Source organism: Mustela nivalis (assembly GCF_964662115.1).
Source record: "Mustela nivalis genome assembly, chromosome: 3".
NCBI lineage: Eukaryota > Metazoa > Chordata > Mammalia > Carnivora > Mustelidae > Mustela > Mustela nivalis.
This window is the reverse complement of record NC_139022.1, coordinates 103,106,301-103,131,690: the sequence shown is the minus strand read 5'-3', so window position 1 is coordinate 103,131,690 and position 25,390 is coordinate 103,106,301. Positions and strand designations below refer to the sequence as shown.

Genomic DNA, 25,390 nt, shown 5'->3' with positions numbered 1-25,390 from the left:
CAGTTTTGACCATGTGAAACATGTTTCATGATGAAAATGAAATCAATCAGAAATAAGATTCAATATTTTTAGCTATCACCTTACATTTTAAATGTAAGGCTCAGTCGGTAGACCATGCAACTGAACCGCTGGCTCAGTCGGTAGACCATGCAACTTTTGACCCTGGGGTTGTGGGTTCGGATGCACCCACGTCGGGTGAAGAGATTACTGAAAATAAAATATTTTTAAAAATTAAAAAAGGAAAAATAAGAAGATTTGTGAAATACCGAAAAACTAGATTGCGGTTCCACACAAAGCCTCTGGGCGCCGCTGTCGGCCAGTACAGGGCAAGCGCAGTCGCCCGGGATTCCTCAAGATTGTAGCCTGGGTTTTCCTGTGCAGGCTACAACATAAAGAAAAAGAACCCGCTTCCACACCGGGTTAAGTGCTGCGCAGACTCTCACCAGTACACAAAGATTCCCAAACTGGAGGCTCTGTATGTTCTAGGGCCGAAAGCTACCAGTGCGATAGCGTGCACTCTCTCCAGCTGGAGAGACTGGGACTCCGCGTGAACCAGAGCGAGCGATGGGAGGGAGCTGTTTTCAGAGGCGCCCAGCCGGCAGGCTGCAGGTACTGTTTCCCTTTCTGCTACCTTTGCTCTACCCCGCGCTCTGCGAGCAGATCCGCTACTCCATTCCGGAGGAGCTGGCCAAGGGCTCGGTGGTGGGGAACCTCGCCAAGGATCTCGGGCTCAGCGTCTTGGACGTGTCGGCTCGGAAGCTGCGAGTTAGCACGGAGAAGCTGCTTTTCAGGGTAGACCCAGAGAGCGGGGATTTACTCGTGAACGACCGAATAGACCGTGAGCAGATATGCAAAGAGAGAAGAAGATGTGAGTTGCAGGTGGAAGCCGTGGTGGAAAATCCTCTAAATATTTTTCATATCATTGTGGCTATTGAGGATATTAATGACCATGCCCCTCAGTTCCATAAGGATGAAATACATTTAGAAATCAGTGAATCTGTTCCCCTGGGGACTGGAGCAATTCTTGAGTCTGCAGAAGATCCTGATAATAGTATGAATTCACTGAGCAAATACCAGTTAAATCCTAATGAGTATTTCTCCTTGGTGGTGAAAGACAGTCCTGATGGTAGCAAATATCCAGAATTAGTACTGAAGAAGACCCTGGACCGAGAAACACAAAACTCTCATCATCTGGTGCTGACAGCCTTCGACAGTGGGGATCCACCAAGATTCAGCACGGCTCAAATCCAAATCCTGGTGGTAGACGCCAATGATAACCCCCCAGTGTTCAGCCAAGATATATACAGGGTCAGTCTTCCTGAAGGTGTACCCCCAGGCACTTTGGTGGTGAAGGTGAGCGCCACTGACCAAGACGAAGGCTTCAATGCTGAGATCAGGTACTCATTCCTTAGTGTAGCTAATAAAGCCCAGCACGTGTTCTTTCTGGATTCTGCTACAGGAGACATTATAACTCATCAACCCTTGGATTTTGAAGAAGTAGAAAGATATACCATGGATGTAGAAGCCAAGGACCGAGGATCCCTCTCTACGCGGTGTAAAGTAATTGTAGAAGTTCTGGATGAAAATGACAACAACCCTGAAATAGTCATTACTTCTTTCTCTGATCAGATTTTGGAGGATTCCCTTCCAGGAATGGTTGTGGCTCTCTTCAAAACACAGGACCAGGATTCTGAGGAAAATGGAGAAGTTACATGTAGTTTAAGTAGAGATACTCCATTTAAGATTCATTCTTCATCTAATAATTACTACAAGCTGGTGACAGATGGAGCCCTAGACCGAGAACAGACTCCAGAATACAATGTCACCATAACAGCCACTGACAGGGGAAAGCCGCCTCTCTCTTCCAGTACTACCATCACTCTGCACATTACCGATGTCAACGACAACGCGCCGGTTTTCCACCAGGCCTCCTACGTGGTCCACGTGGCAGAGAACAATCCTCCAGGCGCCTCTATTGCCCAAGTCAGCGCCTCCGACCCCGACCTGGGGCCCAACGGTCGCGTCTCCTACTCCATCGTCGCCAGCGACCTGGAGCCACGGGCGCTGGCGTCCTACGTGTCCGTGAGCGCGCAGAGCGGGGTGGTGTTCGCGCAGCGCGCCTTCGACCACGAGCAGCTGCGCGCCTTCGAGCTGACCCTGCAGGCGCGCGACCAGGGCTCGCCCGCGCTCAGCGCCAACGTGAGCCTGCGCGTGTTGGTGGGCGACCGCAACGACAACGCGCCGCGGGTGCTGTACCCGGCGCTGGGACCCGACGGCTCGGCGCTGTTCGACACGGTGCCACGCGCCGCGCAGCCCGGCTACCTGGTCACCAAGGTGGTGGCGGTGGACGCCGACTCGGGACACAATGCCTGGCTGTCGTACCACGTGCTGCAGGCCAGCGAGCCGGGACTCTTCAGCCTGGGGCTGCGCACGGGCGAGGTGCGCACGGCGCGTGCTTTGGGCGACCGGGACGCGGCCCGCCAGCGCCTGCTGGTCGCTGTGCGGGATGGGGGACAGCCGCCGCTCTCGGCCACGGCCACGCTGCTCCTGGTTTTTGCCGACAGCTTGCAGGAGGTGCTGCCGGATGTTAGCGACCACCCGGAGCCTTCTGACCCCCAGGCGGAGCTGCAGTTTTACCTGGTGGTGGCTTTGGCCTTGATCTCGGTGCTCTTCCTTCTCGCATTGACTCTGGCCATTGCCCTTCGCCTTCGAAGCTCCTCCAGCCCCGCTGCAAGGGGTTTCTTTGGGTCTGCTCTCTGCTCCAACTCTGGCCCTGAGATTACTCCCAACTACAGTGAGGGAACATTGCCCTATGCCTATAATTTATGTGTGCCAGGGGATCAGACTAATCCAGAATTTAAATTTCTCACATCTGCTGATCATTTTCCAGCCACACAAGATACTCTTAACAAAGATAGCCCTGCAGGGCCGTTGGCTAGCATTTTAATACCTAACGTTGAAGCAGATAAGACGACTTTTGAACAGGTAAGTATTTAAAATAATGCTTTTATATTATAATATGCCAAAATATTCCAATGTAGTATTGGTATTTTTAAAATATTTTATTTATTAGAGAGAGACGCCACTAGTGAGAGAGTGAGAGTTCATGGGGGGGAGCAGAGGGAGAAGCAGACTTCCTGCTGAGGAGGGAGTGCAGATTCGGGGGCTCCATCCCAGGACCCCCAGCTGGAGACCAGAGGGGAAGGCAGACACTTAACAGCATTAGTGCAGTAGGGGACTGAGCCACCCAGGCGCCCCTATAGCATTGTTGTTTAAAGATTTCTAGATTCAGGGGTGCCTGGGTGGATCAGTTGATGGAGCATGTGACTGTTGATCTCAGGGTTATGAGTCAAGCCCCACTTCAGCATAGAGCTTACTTAAAAATAAATATATAAAAATAATGATTCTAGAGTTGATCTCTTGATAAAGTTCCTTAAAGTAAACCTAGGTCAAACCTAATGATATAACTGTTTAGATTGAAGTTTACAATGCTGCAGCCCTTCTGTTATGAAATTTAAAGTAAAAAATATATAGAAATCTCTGGCAAATTTTTCATGAAATAGAATAATTCTTTTTTTAAAAAAAACGATTTTATTTATTTGACAGAGAGAGAGAGATCACAAGTAGGCAGAGAGATGGGGAAGCAGGCTCCCTGCTGAGCAGAGAGCCTGATGCAGGCTTCCATCCCAGGACCCTGGGCTCATGACCTGAACTGAAGGCAGAGGTTTAATCCACTGAGCCACCCAGGAGCCCCAAAATAGAATGCTTCTTGACCTAAGAATATGGAACACAATTTTAGTTCTATGTCATGGTATTTTAAATAATAACCTTATTCCCATCCAAATTTTCTCAAATGTTTCATCTTTATGTTATTCAATAAAGAAATATTGGTGGGAATTATAGTCATGAGCTCATAGTTTTTCTAACCATGCTAGTTCCACATCCACAAATGCTATTCCCTTCAGTCAGTAAAAATCAATAGGAAGCAAATCTAACCTGCAAGTTTTCAGTTCCAGTAGTATTTGAAAATATTTTTTTAAATTAAACAAGCCCTTTTAATAGTCCTTTTATTAAGTGATCTTGATAAACCTTTAATATCACATTATACAATTCTTTATTGTGTGCAATTTTCAGTGTTACAAATATGTGTAATTCTTGAAGTGTGTAATAACGTCTGGAAAAAAACACATCTGTTGGGTTTCTTACTCCTTGCAATAATAAGATTCGGCTCTAGGCGCCGCTCTTCACCAATCGGGGAATGGGAAGCTGCAAGCGGCAGTCCCTCCCTCCCCCATCTCTACAACACAAAGCCCAGTAATACGGATACTCACAGATTCTGATGCTGGAAACTTAAATAGTTCGCTCCCTAATATATTTTGGATGCAGTCATTCCGGAACTTCGTAGATACATAAGCTGATTCAGAACAAAACAGTTCAAGAAATCAGGGAATATAGGCTCAGCTTACTACTATGGGGAATCCGCCACTGCGCCTGGACCGCAGCGGGCTGGTCCTCCTACACCTTTTCCTGAGGACGCTACAGGAGTCTGGGGCAGGACATATCCAATACTCGGTGCCCGAAGAGACAGACAAAGGCTTCTTCGTGGGCAATATTTCCAAGGACCTGGAGCTGGAACCCTGGGAGCTGTCGGAGCGTGGAGTCCGCATCATCTCCAGAGATAGGATGCAGCTTTTCGCTCTGAATCTGAGAAGTGGCAGCTTGATCACCGCAGGTAGGTTAGACCGGGAGGAGCTCTGTGAGACACTGTCATCCTGTTTTTTAAATATAGAGATACTTGTGGAAGATACCCTGAAGATTTACGGAGTGGAGGTGGAAATAATGGATGTTAATGATAATGCTCCCAGCTTCCAGGAGGCGGAAATAGAGATAAAAGTCAGTGAGCACTCAACTCCGGGATCCAGATTTCCCCTTCCTAGCGCTAGGGATCCAGATGTGGGAATGAACTCCCTCCAGCGCTATGAGCTCAATCCTAATAGTTACTTTTCATTACAAATGAGAGGCGGAACGGATGGGACCAAGAATCCTGAACTAGTGCTGGAGGGGAGTCTGGACCGAGAGAAAGAGTCTGCTCACCACCTCCTCCTCACAGCCTTCGATGGAGGAGATCCCATCCACCAGGGTGCTGTTGCCATTCGTGTGGTGGTCCTCGACGTAAATGACCATGTACCAAAGTTTACACAGTCTGTATATCGAGTGAGTATTCCTGAGAATCTCAGGTCTGGAACTCGGGTGCTCATAGTAAATGCAACTGATCCTGATGAGGGAATCAATGGGGAAGTGGTCTATTCATTCCAGAATACAGAAAGCAAAACTTCTGAAATATTCCAGTTGGATTCTCAAACTGGAGAAGTCTTAATACGAGGGTCTCTGGATTTTGAGAAACATAGATTCTATGAGATGGATATTCAAGCCCAAGATGGTGGTGGTCTCTCCACTACTGCTAAGATATTGATCACTGTTGTGGATGTGAATGATAATGCTCCAGAAATAACTATCACATCTTCCACTAATTCAGTTCTGGAAAACTCTCCTCCAGGTACGGTTATTGCTCTTCTAAATGTGCAAGATCAAGATTCTGGAGAAAATGGTCGAGTTTCATGTTTTGTTCCTAACAGTCTGCCTTTTAAGTTGGAAAAGACTTACGGAAATTATTACAAGTTGATAACAACCAGAATGCTGGACAGGGAGCAGGTCCACAGCTATAATATAACCCTGATAGCCACAGATCAGGGATTACCACCCTTGTCTACAGAAACTCATATTTCACTAAACATAGCAGATGACAATGATAACCCGCCCACATTTGCTGACTCATCTTATTCCATCTACATTCCTGAAAACAATGCCAGAGGAGCCTCCTTCTTCTCAGTGATGGCAGTGGATCTGGACAGCAGTGAGAACTCCCAGATCACTTATTCCTTGGTGGAAGATACCCTCCAGGGAGCACCTTTATCCACCTACATCTCCATCAACTCCAACACTGGCACCTTATATGCACTGCGCTCCTTTGACTATGAACAGTTCCGTGACCTGCAACTGTGGGTGACAGCGCAGGACAGTGGAAAGCCGCCACTCAGCAGCAATGTGTCTGTTAACATATTTGTTCTGGACCAGAATGACAATGCCCCTGAAATCCTATACCCCACTCTTCCCACTGATGGTTCCACAGGCGTGGAGCTGGCTCCTCGCTCCGCAGAGCCCGGCTACCTGGTCACCAAGGTGGTGGCAGTGGACAGAGACTCTGGCCAGAACGCCTGGCTGTCCTACCGCCTGCTCAAGGCCAGCGAGCCAGGGCTCTTCGCGGTGGGGCTGCACACGGGCGAGGTGCGCACAGCGCGGGCCCTGCTGGACAGAGACGCGCTCAAGCAGAGCCTGGTGGTGGCGGTGCAGGATCACGGGCAGCCCCCTCTGTCGGCCACCGTCACGCTCACCGTGGCCGTGGCCGACAGCATCCCCGACGTCCTGGCGGACCTGGGCAGCATCGGGACCCCCGCCGACCCAGACGATGCGGACCTCACGCTCTATCTGGTGGTGGCGGTGGCGGCCGTCTCCTGTGTCTTCCTCGCCTTCGTCATCGTGCTGCTGGCGCTCAGGCTGAGGCGCTGGCACGCGTCGCGTGTGCTCCAGGCTTCAGGAGGCAGGTTGGTGGGCGTGCCGGCCTCGCACTTCGTGGGCGTGGACGGGGTGCGGGCTTTCCTGCAGACCTATTCGCACGAGGTGTCCCTCACCGCGGACTCGCGCAAGAGTCACGTGATCTTCCCCCAGCCCAACTATGCGGACACGCTCATCAGCCAGGAGAGCTGTGGGAAAAGCGAGCCACTGTTGATAACTGAAGATTCAGCTGCTGGTTTAGGCAATCTTGACTCCACGAACAATCAGGTGAGATTTATTACCTGCCTCCGAGTTGCTAGTATCTCTGCACAAGTCTTTAAAATGGCTTTTTCAAAACAAAACCAAAAACCAAAATCAGTACTTTTTTGGAGGGGCACATATTCATTGTGTATATATTTAGAGCAATACATGTAAGTTCCTGTACTTTATCTTTCAACAAATTAACATCATTTTTCAAGAAAGTTTTTTTTTTCTCTCCCCCCTGGCATATTCTCTTTTGATTCTAAAGGTCTAGTTCAGCTATTATGGCTTGCTTTATAATAAGTTAAATTTTAGTAATATTTTTCTATCATCAGTGTCTGTGACTATCAATGTAAACTGGTTAGGATTCAAATTATGATTCACAGTTTTTATTTCTCTATTACAACGTCACATTGCCTCCCCTAATTTATAATTATATTCTACCATTATTTGCTTTATTTCTAATGTTCAAATTTGACCCTCTTGGTTCAGTGGGATACACTCTGTAGCTCTTTTCCTTATCTATACACACATATACACACACATGTAGGAGTTTACAAATGTAAGCTTTTCTCTAAGCATGAAACAATTCTATTTTGGTCTTTGATGGGTGGTGATATGTTTAAATTATGTTAATTATTTTAAGTTTCCCTTTTTTATTTTTACTACCAAAACAGATATATTGACTGCCTTTTTACTCCTAGAATCTCTTGGGAGAGGAAATGTAGAGTACACTTATCTGTTTCTACAGTGGAGTCATTTGATTGTTCTGAGTAGTTGAATTGTTGAATGGGTATTATTTCCTTTTATTCTTTTACTGGCACTTTAGTGTGTGTGTGTTCGAGATTTTTTGATGTGGTCATTTCATCTGCAGAAATAATTTTGATCCAGTGCTTCTCAAAGTTACTTACAAATTGGCTAAATATGCTTACATTTTTCAGATTTACTGATGTGGACCAGTTTGTAAATATAAGAGATGCAGTAGTTATTTGGACCTTATGAGACTGATTTAGCTGGTATTACTATTTGGTATTTCGTTTTTTGTTGTTGTGGTGGTTTTTTTTTTTCAATATGCCTATGAGCCATGGATTCCTTTATTTCCCTTGAAAATTCATTTAATATCATATGTAAGTATATTCAATCCTTATATTCAGAACCAACTTGTTATTGAAGCCCTGGTAGTTACCTAATGACCTCTATGTTATCTGAAACAATGTCAAATAAAGTCAAGTGAGGAAAGGAGACTTTTTGAGGATATTTGATCACAGGAATCATCTCCATAATCAGTTCAGCTTAGCACTCTTCATACCTCTTTGAAATGTTTGGCCCAGATTGTTTACATATTCAGTTTCCCTTCAAATTTTTCTCTCTCGTTTAGGTACTGACCTTAATATATTTAGCTATAATTGAGTGTCTGATGTTTGGGCAAAAAGAATTTCAACTGTAGGAAAGGGAAGTCCTGCAACAGGTGCCTAAATTTGTCCCGATGTCAAGAAAAATTTCAGAGTGTCTTGACCATGTAGGGATAAATTTTATGCTTATGGAATTCCAAACAAAAAAAAAAGCATTTTACTTGAATTGAAATTATATGAATAAAAAGGATATGAGGTATTTCTGGGAGAAGGAGGTTGTTCCATATATATTTGTATGTATTTATTTATATCTTATATATCATAATGTATATATTATGTAATATATATTAGATATATATATATATTTAAAACAACATCTGAACATTTAGCTGGCAACCAAAATATTGGAGAAAAAAAATGAAAAATTAACTTTTTTAAAAAAAAGACTTTATTTATTTATCCTTTGACAGACAGAGATCGCAAGTAGGCGGGGTGGGGGGTGGGATGTGCGGGAAAGCAGGCTCCCTCCTGAGCAGAGAGCCTGATGTGGTGCTCCATCCCAGGACCCTGGGATCATGACCTGAGCTGAAGGCAGAGGCTTTAACTGAAGGCAGAGGCTTTAACAATCTTGCAGGCACCCCAAAAGATTAGCTCTAAAACTTGAGGTTCAGGTAGTTATTTTTGACTCAGAGGTAGTGATAAAGTTCTGTTATGGTACAACATGTGGTCCAGTTAAAGAGAAAGATAGGGGCACCTGGGTGGCTCAGTCGTTAAGCATCTGCCTTCCGCTCAAGGTCATGATCCCAGGGTCCTGGGATTGAGCCCCACATCCAACTCTCTGTTCAGCAGGAAGCCTGCTTTTCCCTCTCCCACTCCCCTTGCTTGTGTTACTTCTCTCTGTGTCTGTCAAATAAATAAAACCTTTTAAAAAGAGAGAGAAGGATAAAAATAAAACACCCTCACATTTTTGCATGTCAATAAATTCCTATGGTAACCTACTAGGGTATTGTTTGTGGTGAAAGTGTACAATAGTTGATAATCCTTTTCATAAATCTTTTATAAATTTCATAAATATCTTTAAGAGATTTTACTTGATCTTAGACAAAAGACTGAGAACAGATCTTTTTAAAAAAGATTTTATGTCAGAGAGAGCGCGCGCACACAAACAAGGGAAGTGGCACTCATAGGGAGAAACAGGCTCCCCCACTGAGCTAGGAGCCCGATGTGGGACTAGTTCCCAAGACCCTGGGATGGGGCCTAAGCCAAAGGTAGCTGCTTAACTGACTGAGCCACCAGGTATCCCATAATTCTTTTTCATAAGTAGCAAGGAAGACTATATGCCATTGGTCATCTTTATCCTGAGTATGCATCTGAGCCCCCCCAACCCCCACCCCCGCCCATTGCTCTGGAAAAAGGAGAAGGAAAGTTATCTGCACATAAGATTGAAGATAATACTGGCTATTATTTCATGGCTGTAAAATTTTCCCCCTATCACTTGGTGAGGCTACTTTACCATGTGGTCTTTGTTCTAAGTCTGGAGAGAAGTTTGCTTTGTTCCTTCAGTAGGTGCACTGCCTCTCATTAGAAAAAGATAAACTTTTCTCATACTGGGTTAATGACTCTTCTATGGAATCAGATCTTTAAAGAACTTCCTTTGGTAGTAAACACTAGAAAACAGACACATCCAAATCTTGTTTATTGCCTCATTCCCTATACGTCAGTCCAACAAATCTGTCAGAATAGCTGATGTCATTATTTGCCAGGCTTTCGACTGCAGTTTTCTAAGTAGACTCCGAGCGCCGCTGTTGGCCAATGCGCTCGCTTGAAGAGCTGGCGTCCACGGTCTACCTAAGTGACTTTCTGCGCAATCACGGAAGCGATTCTGAAAGGAGATAAAGCCCAGATACGGGCACTCTTCTCAGCACATGATTCTGGAATACGGAATGGGATACCTTGAAACAGCGTTGAGTTTTCTACGCATTAGCAGTAAATATTTAAAACACAATTTGTAAAGCATCTTCTCATAACGTCTGAAGCTGCAGACGCGAAGAAAGGATGGGAACTAGGGCGAAGCAGAGGAGCCTTACCGGGCAGCGGCAAGTACTCTTTCCCTTCCTGCTGCCTTTGTTCTGTGGGGGGCTCTCTGAGCAGATCCGCTACTCTATTCCTGAAGAAATGGCCAGGGGCTCAGTGGTAGGGAATCTTGCTGAAGACCTGGGGCTGCATGTACAGGATTTACTGAACCGCAACCTGAGAGTTAGTGCAGAGAAGCAATACTTTACAATAAACACAGAGAATGGCAACATACTTGTCAGTGACAGAATAGATAGGGAGTCACTCTGTTCCCAAAGCACCCTGTGTGTGGTGCCCCTAGAGATCGTGGCAGAGAATCCTTTAAATGTTTTTCACATAACAGTGAGGATAGAAGATATAAATGATAATCCACCATATTTCCCCCAAAATAGCATTGTCTTACAAATCAATGAACTTGCAATTCTAGGAACTCGGTTTGGTCTGGAATCTGCTATAGATGCAGATGTAGGACCTAATTCACTCCAGAGTTACCAACTCAGCTATAATGAGTATTTCTCTCTGATGGTGAAGGATAAGACTGAAGGCAAGAATGCCCCAGAATTAATTTTGGAGAAGCCCCTGGACCGGGAACACCAGAGCTCCCATCTTCTGGTTCTGACCGCACTGGATGGGGGTGACCCAGTCCGAAGTGGCACCATTCAAATCAGGATTGAGATCACTGATGCCAACGATAATCCCCCAGTGTTCAGTCAGGATGTGTACAAAGTTAGCCTTCCAGAGAACTTGCCCTTGGGCACCTCTGTGCTAAAGGTGACAGCCACTGATCAGGATGAGGGCATCAATGCGGAGATCACCTACTCCTTCAAAACACTAAGAGATTTTGGAAATATGTTTATGCTAGACCATCAAAATGGAGAAATTAAATCCAAAGGTCCTATAGACTTCGAAATCAGTAGTAGCTATACCATGAGCATAGAAGCCAAGGATGGTGGAGGCATGGCCACTGAATGTAAAATTATAATAGAAATTTTAGATGAGAATGACAATGCCCCAGAGGTTATTTTCACTTCAGTGTCTAATTCCATAACCGAGGACGCAGAACACGGGATGGTGATTGCTCTGTTCAAAACACATGACAAAGATTCAGGTGAAAATGGAGAAGTCACATGCCTCATAAAAGAAAAAGTTCCTTTCAGAATTGAATCTTCTGCCAATAATTACTACAAGCTTTTAACAGATGGGTCTCTGGACCGGGAGAAGACTCCTTCATACAATGTCACCATCACAGCCACAGACAGGGGAAAGCCACCTCTTTCCTCCAGTTCTAGTATCATTCTGCACATCGCAGATGTCAACGACAATGCACCAATTTTCGAACAGGCTTTCTATTTGGTCCACATTGCCGAGAACAACCCTCCTGGAACCTCCATCACCCAAGTCCGCGCCTCCGACCCGGACGTGGGGCCCAACGGTCGCGTCTCCTACTCCATCGTCTCCAGCGACCTGGAGCCACGGGCGCTGGCGTCCTACGTGTCCGTGAGCGCTCAGAGTGGGGTGGTGTTCGCGCAGCGCGCCTTCGACCACGAGCAGCTGCGCGCCTTCGAGCTGACCCTGCAGGCGCGCGACCAGGGCTCGCCCGCGCTCAGCGCCAACGTGAGCCTGCGCGTGTTGGTGGGTGACCGCAACGACAACGCGCCGCGGGTGCTGTACCCGGCGCTGGGGCCCGACGGCTCGGCGCTGTTCGACACGGTGCCGCGCGCCGCGCAGCCCGGCTACCTGGTCACCAAGGTGGTGGCGGTGGACGCCGACTCGGGACACAATGCCTGGCTGTCGTACCACGTGCTGCAGGCCAGCGAGCCGGGACTCTTCAGCCTGGGGCTGCGCACGGGCGAGGTGCGCACGGCGCGTGCTTTGGGCGACCGGGACGCGGCCCGCCAGCGCCTGCTGGTCGCTGTGCGGGATGGGGGACAGCCGCCGCTCTCGGCCACGGCCACGCTGCTCCTGGTTTTCGCCGACAGCTTGCAGGAAGTGCTGCCGGATGTCAGCGACCGCCCTGAGCCCTCTGACCCCCAGGCGGAGTTACAGTTTTACCTGGTGGTGGCTTTGGCCTTGATTTCGGTGTTGTTCCTCCTCGCGGTGATTCTGGCGGTTGCCCTGCGCCTGCGAAGCTCCTCCAGCTCTGTCTCCTGGGGCTATTTTCAGCCTGGTCTGTGTGTCAAGTCAGGACCTATGGTTCCTCCCAACTACAGTGAAGGGACTTTGCCTTATTCCTACAATATGTACGTTGCCTCGGATTCCCAGAAAGCAAGGCTTAATTTACTCACTATGACGTCAGAAATGGGACCCTTACAAGATCTCTCTACTGATGCTTCGTTTGTAATAAGTGCCACTGAAGAGAATAACAAATTAAACTCTTACACTGATGCTTCTGCTCACGTGAGTGTCAATAAACAGGTTTGGTTTAATTTTCAAATAATATTTTGGCAAAAAATCTTAAACAGATCATATCTACTATCACTTTGTTTGCTTACCCACTCTCAATATTTTCTTTTCCTTTCTGTGTCAGCCAGTGACTTCATTATTAGCCCTCAAGTATTTTGAAATACTTTGACAATTTCACCTGAGATGGTCTTTATCCACCTACACGCTCTATCTCCTTTACTGTGACAAATGGATATTATGATGCTATTGCCACAGAAATATTTGTAACTGAAGCATAAATGTTTTCTTTCTGTGGGTGTTTCTCTTTCTCAGAACATCAATATTTTGAGTATATAAGCCTTTTTCTTCATAATTACAAAGTGAGTAAAATGCATAAGAAAAGTTTAAAAAAATCTTTTAAAGATTTTATTTATTCAAGAGACAGAGCACTAGCTAGGGAGAGGCAGAAGCAGAGGGAGAAACAGACTCCCTGCTGATCAAGGAGACCCAGGCCTCCATCTCAGAACTCTGGGATAATGACCTGATTTGAAGGCAGATGCTTAACAGACAGCAGAGGCTTAACTGACTGAGCCACCCAGGCATCATGAAAGGCTTTTTTCCCCTAAAGGACAGAGTAGTATTTTAATAACAGTCCATTACATTTGCTAAGGATTCTTTGAATCCCACTGAATAGGCCAGTTTTATTCCCAATATTTTCTCAGAACTATCTGTAGATTTCCTTCCAGCTTTAAAGATATGTTGTGGTAGGCCTGCCAAATATGCTTATCCTCAGAATCCAAACATTTACATTCATGAAAGCAGAATAGTGGGTTTTTTTCCCTTAATTTTGACAGGCTTTCAAATGTATTACCAGTCATTTTCAGTAAATGGAATTGGGTTTGTTACTCAGAAAAAGGTAAGTTTTTACTATTCTTTGGATTGCTAATTTTCTCAAACATGGTTTTGAAATAAAATGTGTTAGTACATTGTAAAGTACTACTCTTACTTCCAGTAAATGCAAGTTGAAATGCTTCCATTCTGTCCTAAAAATGTTAATGTGTCTTATTCACTTGACTTCTTGTCCATGTGCTTCTGATAATATATACAATTGCATTTCCTATTTTTAGGTCTCCATATTGTGTAATTTTTATTTCTAAATATTAAATATTGGCAACCTTTTAAAATAGCTTCTCTAAGTATATTTAATACCTGTAAAAATCTGCCCCTTATCACAGCCGAGTGAGAAAGTTTAATTTATTCTATGATTTCTCAAAACAGGAAACACCTAGGAAGATGTCCCATAATAGGTGTTTTTTGGGAGTGGTGATATCAAACTAGGTGCACTAAAAAGTTATACGGTTAAAATTACTTTGTATAGAAACTTCAAATTCATTTGAAAGGTTATTGGAAAAACAATACAACTACAGAAAATAATCTCAAGAAAGCAGCTCTATATGAAAAATTTTAGAGAACTACAAAGAAGTTGACTGAAATTCCTAGTAAAAGGAGGACTGTAATTTTTTAGTTGGCTCCACTTACATCCCTACTTGAGGAACAGTAGGTGGAGCTATTTGAGGTACAAAAACCAAAGATCCTTCCTGGAGTTGAAGATTGTGCAGTAATTGGTTAGGACTCTGAGCACCACTGTTCACCAATCTGGGAGAGAAAAACAGAGATCCTGCTTGCCTCCTGCTTGCCCTGCAAGCACCTGTAGCACAAAGCCCAGATAGAAACTAATCATCTCTGGGACTATGAAGAAAATGTTGGATTCTGAAGATGGGAAAAACTGGTCCTGACTTGGGTGGTCTAGGGACAAATTTGAACTAATAACCTCCAGGAAAACGATAATGATTTCTGAGCGGCTGCATCAGGACTGAAAATGGCTTGTCCTGCTGGGAGTTCTCCTGGGGAATCTATGGGAAACTGGGTGTGCCCAAATTAACTATTCACTTCCTGAGGAGCTGGAGAAAGGCTCTAGGATGGGAAACATCGCCAAGGACCTGGGGTTGGAGCCCCAGGAACTAGAGGAGCACGGAGTCGGTATAGCCTCCAGAGGTACAACTCAAGTTTTCACTCCAAACCTTCGAAGCGGCAGCCTTATCTTCGCAGGCAGGGTAGACTGGGAAGAACTCTGCTTGGGGGTCTTAAAGTGTCAATTAAATCTGGAGGTTTTGCTGGAGGATAAAGTAAAAATATACGGGGTTGTGGTAGAAGTGAGAGACATTAACAGTAATGTCCCCTATTTCTGGGAAGATGAATTAGAAATAAAACTGAGTGAAAACGCAGCCACTGGGTTGCGGTTCCCTCTTCCCCATGCTTGGGATCTGGATATTGGGAAGAACTGTCTCCAGAGCTACTGACTCAGTAGTAATACTGACATCTTTCTGGACGTGCAAAGTGGAGCAGATAGTAACACGTACCCAGAATTGGTTTTGGAGCATGCCTTGGACCGGGAGCAGAAGGCTATTCATTACCTTGTTCTCATCGCCTCTGGTGGGGGTGACCCAATCCGCACAGGCACTGTGCGCATCCGTTTGATGGTAGTTGATGTGAATGACAACGTACCAGTATTTGCACAGTCTGAACCACATGAGTGTTCCAGAGAATGTGTCATAGGCACTAAGCTGCTTTGTGTAAGCACCATGATGGAGGACCATGATGAAGGAGCCAATGCTGATGACCCTGATGAAGGAGCCAATGCTGAAGTGATGTATTCCTTCTGTTATGTGGACAAGAAGGCAGCGCAAGTTTTCAAACTAGATGCTAATTTAGGGACAATTTCAACAATAGGGGAGCTGAACCACAAGGAATTGAGGATTCTGTGAGATGGAAGTGCAAGCTGTGGATAATGCAGGATATTCTGCACAAGCCAGAGTCTTGATCACAGTATTGGATGTGAAATGATAACGCCCCTGAAGTAGTTGTCACCTCTCTCTCCAGCTCTATTTTGGAAAACTCTCCCAGAGGGACACTAATTGTCCTTTTAAATGTAAATGATGAAGAATCTGGGGGAAAATGGACAAGTGATCTGTTTCATCTGAGAGAATATGCCATTTAAATTAGAAAAGTCTTATGGAAATTACTACAGTTTAGTGACAGACACACTCCTAGATCCAGGACAGGTTCCTAGCTACATCATCACCATGACTGCCAGTGACACAGGAAGTCTGTCCCTGTCCACAGAAACTCACATCTCACTGAAAGTAGCAGAACCAATGACAACTCTGATGCTTTCTACACTGCCTATATCATGAAGAACAACCCTAGAGGAGCCTGCATAGTGTCTGTGACTATCTATGACTCCCGACTATGGAAAGAACGCCCAGGTCACTCACTTACTCACTGGTGGAGGACACACTTCTCGGAACACCCATATCCTCCTACATCTCCATCAACTCTGACACTGGCATTCTATATGCCCTGTGTTCCTTCGACTATGAACGATTCCAAGACTTGCATCTACAAGTGATGGCGCATGACAGCAGTGACCCTCCGCTCAGCAGCAACGTATCTCTGAGCCTGTTGGTGCTGGACCCAAACGACAACGTGCCAGAGATTCTGTATCCCACCCTCCCCACCGATGGCTCAACAGATGTGGAGTTGGCACCCCGCGCTGCAGAGCCCGGGTACCTGGTCACCAAGGTGGTGGCGGTGGACAGAGACTCTGGCCAGAACGCCTGGCTGTCCTACCGCCTGCTCAAGGCCAGCGAGCCAGGGCTCTTCGCGGTGGGGCTGCACACGGGCGAGGTGCGCACAGCGCGGGCCCTACTGGGCAGAGACGCGCTCAAGCAGAGCCTGGTGGTGGCGGTGCAGGATCACGGGCAGCCCCCTCTGTCGGCCACCGTCACGCTCACCGTGGCCGTGGCCGTGGCCGACAGAATCCCCGACGTCCTGGCGGACCTGGGCAGCATCGGGACCCCCGCCAACCCAGACGATGCGGACCTCACGCTCTATCTGGTGGTGGCGGTGGCGGCCGTCTCCTGCGTCTTCCTCGCCTTCGTCATCGTGCTGCTGGCGCTCAGGCTGAGGCGCTGGCACGCGTCGCGTGTGCTCCAGGCTTCAGGAGGCGGGCTGGTGGGCGTGCCGGCCTCGCACTTCGTGGGCGTGGACGGGGTGCGGGCTTTCCTGCGGACCTATTCTCGCGAAGTGTCCCTCACCGCGGACTCACCTGAGGGTCACGTGATCTTCCCCCAGCCCAACTACACGGACACGTTCATCAGCCAGGAGGGCTGTGGGAAAAGCGAGCCTCTTTTGCTGTCAGGTAGTTCAGCATTTTCTAAAGACAGTAATGCATTAATTCAGGTGAGTACCTATCAAATATTCTGTAGGTTCTGAACAAAATATCTCTTAGTGTGGATAGTGTGTGTATTTCGAATTTAGAAAGTAGACACCAAAAAATTTATATATGCGTGGTGGATACCAAGGATAACTTGGAGGCCTTCTCTGAGGCCTTCCTTCACGCTTTCTCTTATGCCTTATTTATAACAGTGTTCATGTATTATTTATCTATATATGTATAAATTTATAACCACCTTGGTACATTTTAAATACTCATTTTTTTTCTAATTTAATTAACCAGCTTTACCTTCTTTTAACTGGTCTTTTTATTTACCTTTGGACGTGTAGCATTTTTATGTTGAACATCTGATGCCAATTTATCCGTTAAATTATCCCTCTTGTAGAGGGAGTCATTCTAATTTGTGAAAAGTACAAATGCAATTTGAAATAAACTTTTATGAGTAGAGGGGTTTCTTTTCTTTTTTTTAAGATTTTATTTATTTATTTGACAGATAAAGCTCACAAGTAGGCAGAGAGGCAGGGGAAAGCAGGCTCCCAGCTGAGCAGAGAGCCCCATGCGGGGCTCGATCCCAGGACCCTGGGATCATGACCTTGGCCAAAGGCGGAGGCTTAACCCACTGAGCCACCCAGGCGCCCCGAGTAGAGGGGTTTCTAAGTACACATGAAGTTGCTAACAAATTCATAAGCTGCATTTAATTTCTTTTAAAGTGAAGTAGTTCTGGTCATTAGGGATGCATGCGTTTATACTTTCTTAGGTGCTAAATCATTTCATGGTTTCACACAATTCTTGAGCTTCCAGATATACTCAGTTTATTCCCTACATACTTAAAACTTTGTCATTGTATTATCCAAACAGAGGTAGCCACTGGCATAGTAGAGCATGCTACTCTTGATCTGGGGGTGTGAGTTCAAGCCCCATGTTGGGTGTAGAGATTGCCTAAACGTAAAATCTTAAAAAAATATATGCAAACAGTGTAAGTGTTGTCCTGAAGAAAAACTGAAGAGATTATTTTTCATCCCAATTGCAGATTTTGGGAATGCAATGTATGTATGTGTTTCCAGGCAAGATATTTCCTTAGTTTATCCACACTGATGATCTTGATGATGACTTTGTAAAGCAGTCAAGTTAACAAATTGTGTTTTGAGTGCATTGTTGGTAATGTGGTGCATTTTCAGTAGTCTTCTTTTGTAAGTTTCCATAACTTTGACACATGGAAAAAGTTCTGGAAAGTTCTCAGATTCTAAGTGTTTTTTGAGAACCTAACACTTATTGTATAACGTTGAACCTAAATTGAATACTAATACATATTATTCTTGGGAAAGCATTGCTGGAACCTGTAGGAAGTCTGGATCTTTGGGGGCGCCTGAGTGGCTCAGTGGGTTAAAGCTTCTGCCTTCGGCTCAGGTCATGATCTCAGGGTCCTGGGATCGAGTCCCACATTGGGCTCTGCTCAGCAGGGAGCCTGCTTCCTCCTCTCTCTCTGCCTGCCTCTCTGCCTACTTGTGATCTCTCTCTCTGTCAAATAAATAATTAAAATTTTAAAAAAAGATGTCTGGATCTTTGGGTGAGTTCTGTAAAGGAGTAGGGAATCATAGCATCCTTATTAGTTTCTCTTTGTTATCTGTCTCCTTTCAAAAATACAGAAGTTAGTATCTAGAATTGTAAAAGAGATTAGAAATCATTTGTGAAAGAAAGGTAATTAAGTAGCCCTAAAATGTGACAGTTACTGTTAATGAATTGGCATGTCACTTTATGCTTTGTGACAACCAGTACAAAAAAAAAAAAAAAAAGGAAACATAGTATGGTTCTGTTTGTCTGATATATTTAAAAGGAAGTTTTGAGTCTACCTGAAAATGCAAATTTTGTATTGACATGTAGTTCCAAATGGAACGTAATAAGTAGAGCTTTCTAAATGATGTCAGTGGAATTGGAGGGCAATTTGACCTCCTGTTTTTTTTTTAATATTTTATTTATTTATTTTGACAGAGAGATACCACAAGCAGATGGAGAGGCAGGCAGAGAGAGAGAGAGAGAGAGAGGGAAGCAGGCTCCGTGCTGAGCAGAGAGCCCGATGCGGGACTTGATCCCAGGACCCTGAGATCGTGACCTGAGCCGAAGGCAGCGGCTTAACCCACTGAGCCACCCAGGCGCCCTGACCTCCTTTTTTGTAAAAGCTATCAAAATGTTCATCAGAAGACCAGTTCACACATGGTGGTCAATTCAAAATGAAAGACATAATGTACAATAGAAATTATTTGGGTAACCTGCTGACTTCTGTTTACTTTACCTGATTTAGAGACAAATCATTGAAAGTTAGGGCAATGAATGATCATGACCCTTAAGCTGAATCTCAAGAATCCGTGATCACAACTAATGCTTCTAGGTGGGCTAAATTTGCTTCACTCATTTGTTGAGTGAGTGAAAGAACAAATGTGTGAGCTCTAGGGATTACTTGCTATTGGTATTCTAAGATGTAGTTTGATAGAAAAGTAGAAGCTTCAAAATGAGGTAGTACTAATTTTGTGACCTTTGACAAGTTATTTCATGTCTGTTAGGTACAGCAAAATTGGGAAAATAATGCATAATTTGAAAGATTGTGGTGAGGGACTAGTGGTAACATATAAACCACCGGGTTCATAATAGGTACTTAATGGTAGCCATTTTTTTACACTGTTGCTATAAAAAGCTTTTAGTGTCAGCACACTTGACATTCTGTTGGGAAAAGTATTACTTTGTGTGTTCCCCTGGTTGTCTTATGGGTTGATCTGTGAGTGGAAATAAAACTATTCTAAAGTTTTTGGGGGGCCTGAGTGGCTCAGTTGGTTGAGCAACTGCCTTCAGCTCAGGTCTTGATCCTGGAGTCCTGGGATCGAGTCCCGCATCGGGCTCCTTGCTCGGCGGGGAGTCTGCTCTTCCTCTGACCTCTCCACTCTCACACACTCTCTCTCTCTCAAATAAAAAAATAAAATTAAAAAAAACTATTCTAAAGTTTTTATAAAAGCTAATTTTAAAAGCTTAGGGGTGCCTGGGTGGCTTTTGTTCAGGTTATGGTCCTGCAGTCCTGGGGTCAAGCCCCATGAGCCCAGTGTTGGGATCCCTTTCCAGTAGGAGAGTCTGCTTCTCCCTCACCCTCTGCCCCTGCTTATGTACTCTTTCTTTTGCTCATTGTTTCTCTTATGTAAATAATCTTTTAAAAAGTCCTTAGGTACATTCTTTTTTAAACTTGTTTAAAAATTGAATTATAATCGAAACAATATTATGTTAGCTTCAGGTGCATGACATAGTGATTCAGTATTTTTTAAAAAGTTTTTTTTAGGGGCACCTGGGTGGCTCGGTGGGTTAAAGCCTCTGCCTTCAGCTCAGGTCATGATCCCAGGGTCCTGGGATGGAGCCCCGCATCAGACTCTCTGCCTGCCTCTCTGCCTACTTGTGATCTCTTTCTGTCAAATAAATAAATAAAATCTTTAAAAAAAATTTTTTTAAGTTTTTTTTTTAATTTTAGAGAGAGAGCACGTGATCGAGGGAGGAGCAGAGGGAAAGGGAAGTAATTTCTAGTGGACTCTGCTTAGTGCAAAACCCATGACTCTGAGATCATGACCTGAGCCACCCAGGCACCCCTCATTATTTTTATACATTATGAAACGATCATCTCGATAGATCTAGTTACTGTCTGTCACCACACAGAGTCATTACAGTATTATTGACTGTATTCCCTTTTCTGTGTATTACATCCCCATGACTTATTTTGTAACTGGTTTGTATCAATTGATTCCCCTCACCTAGGGGGATTAGGTGATAGGTAATTTATAAACAGCAGAAATGTATTGCTTACTGTTTAGAAGGCTGGAATTCTGAGATAAAGGTGCCAGGATGGTCAGATGAGGGCTTTCTTGTAGATCACAGATTTTTGGCTGTGTCCTCACATGGCAGAAGGAGAGAAGATCTTCCTAGGCACATTATTGATTGAGAAGCCCGTTTGGGGTCTTAAAAGATGGGAGAACCATTGTTTTGATGGGACAGTTATATGAGTGTTAATTTTTCTTTCTTTTTTTTAATGGCTTAAAATGACGTGGGAAAGTTTTAAACAGGATTTTATGTATTTGAGAGAGAGAGAGTGCACATGAGTGGGGTGAGGGGAAGAAGGAGAGCAGGGAGCCTTATACAGGGCTCTTTCTTGGAACTCCGGGACTATGACCTGAGCCGAAGACAGACATTTAACCACCTGAGCCACTCAGCACCCCTCTTTTTCTCTTTCTGAACCATAGTGAAACCTAAACAAGAGTCCTATGAAATTTCTTATTTAAATGACCTATTTACTCCATTAGGATTGCTAGAATGATTTAACTGGAGAATGGAGCATCAAAAGTTGAAAGCTGGAGTTACTTAGTTTTGGCCACATGAGAGTTTAAGTTAATATCATGTATTATTTTTAAGATATTTATTTATTAGAGAGAGAGTGTGTGTGTGTACAAGCAGGGGGAGAGGAAGAAGACAACACCCCATTGAGTAGGGAGACCAAGCAGGTCTCAACCCAGGACCCCAGGATCATTACCTGAGCCACCCAGGCACCCCTAACATAATGTATTTAATGATATTTGTTGATAACTTAGGATTGATAATTAGGATCTTTGTTGATTTTTTTTAGAGTAGGCAGTGGTTTTGGTTGTTTATTTTTGTGCTGGTTCCAGTGATGAAATTACATTGAGAACTGGGCTTATCTTCCTATATGTTAAGAATCATGGGTTTACATTCACTTAATCTAATAAGTTAAAGTGTTCAGGTATAATTTGAAAGTTGCATCTTTGCTATTTCATAGCATCTAAAGTTGAAATGTAATATTTCAACACATATTCTTCCCCCATATTCATTCTAGAAGAGATATTGTGCTGTTTGAAGCAGAAATAGGCTAGGATCCTTGGTGAGACTGCACAACTTGTTGAGACTGTGCAATCCATAGATCATTTTAAAATGAATTAGAAGGCTAAAGATAAATGAGAGGACTGTATCAGTTTTCTCAGTTACATGTAACAGTATAGCTGTGATCATGAATTAAATTTTTCTGGTGAAAAACCTGCTTTTTTTCATGCAAGATACCAAGTTCTAAAAATTAAACACCTCCACATTAAATATGTGTAGTTCTTTGTGTATCAGCTATACCTCAATAAAGCTACTTTAAAATTTTTTTAAGCAAACTGTGAAGATATATTGATCAAAGTAGTAAGTATATATATTAGGAAAGAGATTGACTCTCCTGAGTTAAACGTAAGAGTTCATTTTTAGGAAACCATGTATAATGAAAAGTTATCAATAAAAAAATATATTGTTTAAGGGGTGCCTGGTGGCTCAGTGGGTTAAATCTCTGCCTTCGGCTCAGGTCATGATCTCAGGGTCCTGGGATCCACCCCTGCATCAGTCTCTCTGCCTGCTTCCCCCTCTCTCTCTGCCTGCTGCTCTGCCTACTTGTGATCTCTCTCTCTGTCCAATAATTAAAAAATCTTTTAAAAAAGAATATATTGTTTGGGATTCTTTTTTAAAAAAGATTTTATTTATTTATTTGACAGACAGAGATTACAAGTAGGCAGAGAGGCAGTCAGAAAGAGGAGGAAGCAGGCTCCCTGCTGAGCAGAGAGCCCGATGTGGGGCTCCATCCCAGGACCCTGGGATCATGACCTGAGCCGAAGTCAGAGGCTTTAACCCACTGAGCCACCCAGGTGCCCCTATTGTTTGGGACTCTTAAAATATTAATAAGAAGAGATAGCCTATGGCAAAGGTGATTGAAAAAGATCTTTGACAGAGGAAGAATTTCCTTAATACAAAATGGGAAGAGTTCTGGTTCGCGAAGGTATGAAGAAATTGTCATCAGATAAATCACTGACTCAATACTTCTGCAATTTCTGTTAGAGAAGCCATAAAAAAAATCTATGTATGTCATTAATGACAAACATAATTTCTTGGTTCATCTTTTTCATTTAATTTTTTATTTTTTATTAACATATAATGTATTATTAGCCCCAGGGGTACAGGTCTATGAATTGTCAGGTTTACACACTTCACAGCACTCACCATAGCATATCCTCTCCCCATTGCCCTTAACCCATCTTAGTTTATCTTTAAGTCTCTGAAGCATTTCACACAATGATTTATACCTCTTCTAAATATTCACTAAAAGGCTTCAGTTCAGTGATTAGAAAGTGGTCTCTAACATAGATCAGTGGAGTGGAATAGCAAACCCAGAAATGGACCCACAACCAAATGGTCATCTTTGACAAAGCAGGAAAGAATATCCAATGGAAAAAAGACAAGTCTCTTCAACAAATGGTATTGGGAAAACTGGACAACAACATGCAAGAGAATGAAACTGGACCGCTTTCTGACACCATACACAAAAATAAATTCAAAATGGATGAAAGACCTACATTTGACAGGAAACCATCAAAATCCTAGAGGAGAACACAGGCAGCAACCTCTTTGACCTTGGCTGCAGCAGCTTCTTACTAGACATGTTGCCAGAGGCAAGGGAAATAAAAGCAAATGAACTATTGGGACTTCATCAAGATAAAAAGCTTTCCTTCCAGCGAAGGAAACCATTTATGAAACTAAAAGACAACCAATGTAATGGGAGAAGATATTTGCACTGACATATCAGATCAAGGGCTAGTATCCAGGGGCGCCTAGGTGGCTTAGTTGGTTAAGCCTCTGCCTTCAGCTCAGGTCATGGTCCTGGAGTCCTGGGATCGGGTCTTGCATCTGGCTCCCAGCTCAGGGGGGGTGTGCTTCTCCCTCTGGCCCCTCCCCTCTCATGTTCTCTCTCTCTCTCTCAAATAAATAAATAAAATCTTAAAGAAATATAAATAAATAAATATTTTTTAAAAGGGGGGTGGTTATCCAAAATCTATAAGGAACTTATTATCAAGTTCTTTGCCCCCAAAACAAAACAGTTAAGAAATGGGCAGAAGACATGAACAGACATCCAGAAAGAATACATCCAGATGTGCTAACAGGCACATGAAAAGTTGTTCATTACTCATCATCAGGGAAATACAAATCAAAACCACAATGAGATATCATCTCACACCTGGCAGAATGGCTAAAATTAATACAGGAAATAACAGATGTTGGTGAGGATGCAGAGAAAGGGGAACTCTCTTATATTGTTGGTAGGAATGCAAACTGGTGCAGCCATTCTGGAAAACAGTATGGAGGATCATCAAAAAGTTAAAAATAGAACTTCTCTATGGTCCAGCAATGGCAGTACTGGGTATTTACAAAGAATACAAAAATAATTAATTGCCTTAATATATAAGCTTTTCATATTGTGTAACTTATTTTTTTATTGTGTAACTTCTTAGAAGCTTCCTATATATTTGCAGCTAAAGATCCAGCCAGTAGTTCATTCTGAATCTGTGTTATATGAAAAAAATAAAGCTTCTGTACAAAACAATTTTTTAAAGGGATAGCCTAAAAATTATCTTAAGTATCAAGAAAATATAAAAAGCAGTCATAATTTTGACCTCATATGGTGGAATTACTAAGAATATGAATTCCCAGGAATATTTAATTGGAAGAATAAGCCTGTACAGTATACTACCTTTCAGCCTGCAAATTCCATTGAGAAACATCTTTCTCTTTGTTTCAACGCTCCAAAACACTGAGCTCTCCTTACTTCAGGTTGTAGTCCTAAGGCAGGGACTCAGAGCACTACTGTGAGTCATTATGAAAATAGGGATTAACAAGGAGATCTTTAAAGGCTCTTGCTGGATGACTTTCCTCATGGGACCTTGTCAAAGATATGGGGCCTGGGTGTCCAGGACTTGCTTGTTCAAAAGCTGTGGATTAATGTGGAAAAGGAATAGTTCACTCTGAGTGCAGAAAGTAGACACTTGTAACAGAATGGACCTGGAACATATAAAGCCATATACCATAGTTTGTATCAAATGTTTGGAAGTGGTAGTTGAAAATCCTTTAAATGTTTTCCACCTTAATATAGATGTGCAAGGTGCCAATGATAATACTCAATACTCAAATATCTGAATTGACCCAGTTTGGGGCAAGATTTATAATAGAACCTACAGAAGATACTGATGTTGGAAACAATTACTTTACAAAATTGCCAGCTTAGCAGCAACACTTTGTCTTTCAAGTAACAGAGACCAAAGTGGAAACAAATATGTTAAGCCTGTGTTAGAGAAGCCACTAGACTAGGAAAAGCCAAACTCATGTGGTTTAGTCCTGATAGCCTTAGATGGCAAAGATGGCCCTGAAGCAGTACTGCTCAGGTCCCCACCCTTGTAGTTGATGCAGCTATACATGCCTCCTGGACATCTCCATGGTGACGATGAAGGTCACTGACCCATATGAAAGTAGCAGTGTGGATATCATATATGTCTTTATAGCCCTTTATAGTGTCCAG

The 25,390-nt window shown here is 43.8% G+C and overlaps 6 protein-coding genes across 7 annotated transcripts in view; all 6 read left to right on the top strand.

The window, feature by feature from the left end:
- LOC309862039 (protocadherin gamma-B2-like) overlaps positions 1-5,623 on the top strand; it is a 64,535-nt gene extending 58,912 nt beyond the window's left edge. Inside the window, exon 2 of the mRNA XM_082725335.1 lies at positions 5,558-5,623. Within this exon, the coding sequence (XP_082581461.1) occupies positions 5,558-5,578 (21 nt within the window). The 3' untranslated portion in view covers positions 5,579-5,623. The remainder of the gene's footprint in view (positions 1-5,557) is intronic.
- Positions 1-25,390, top strand: part of LOC309860937 (uncharacterized protein) — a 174,382-nt gene that overhangs the window by 79,500 nt on the left and 69,492 nt on the right.
- On the top strand, positions 336-5,593 carry LOC309862040 (protocadherin gamma-B7-like). Its single transcript, XM_082725336.1, has 2 exons — positions 336-2,985; positions 5,558-5,593. Exons 1-2 carry the CDS (start codon positions 565-567, stop codon positions 5,576-5,578), a joined length of 2,442 nt encoding a protein of 813 aa, XP_082581462.1. The 5' UTR covers positions 336-564; the 3' UTR covers positions 5,579-5,593.
- On the top strand, positions 3,685-5,553 carry LOC309861929 (protocadherin gamma-A11-like; the record flags this gene model as incomplete). The annotated part of the gene is made up of 1 exon (XM_082725217.1): positions 3,685-5,553. A coding segment is annotated over exon 1 (1,083 nt), but the record flags the coding sequence as incomplete, so codon positions are not given.
- LOC309862036 (protocadherin gamma-B1-like) lies at positions 10,266-14,574 on the top strand. 2 transcript variants are annotated; one of them, XM_082725332.1, is made up of 2 exons: positions 10,266-12,695; positions 13,959-14,574. In XM_082725332.1, exons 1-2 carry the CDS (start codon positions 10,281-10,283, stop codon positions 14,016-14,018), a joined length of 2,475 nt encoding a protein of 824 aa, XP_082581458.1. In that variant the 5' UTR covers positions 10,266-10,280; the 3' UTR covers positions 14,019-14,574. The 2 variants fall into 2 exon arrangements, 1 of the variants encoding a protein (XP_082581458.1); XR_014310293.1 differs by lacking the exon at positions 10,266-12,695 and adding an exon at positions 12,978-13,596 and having other exon boundaries at positions 13,959-13,997.
- Positions 14,564-15,982, top strand: LOC309861928 (protocadherin gamma-A12-like; the record flags this gene model as incomplete). The annotated part of the gene is given in 2 exon segments (XM_082725216.1): positions 14,564-15,037; positions 15,041-15,982. Coding segments are annotated over 2 exon segments (939 nt in total), but the record flags the coding sequence as incomplete, so codon positions are not given.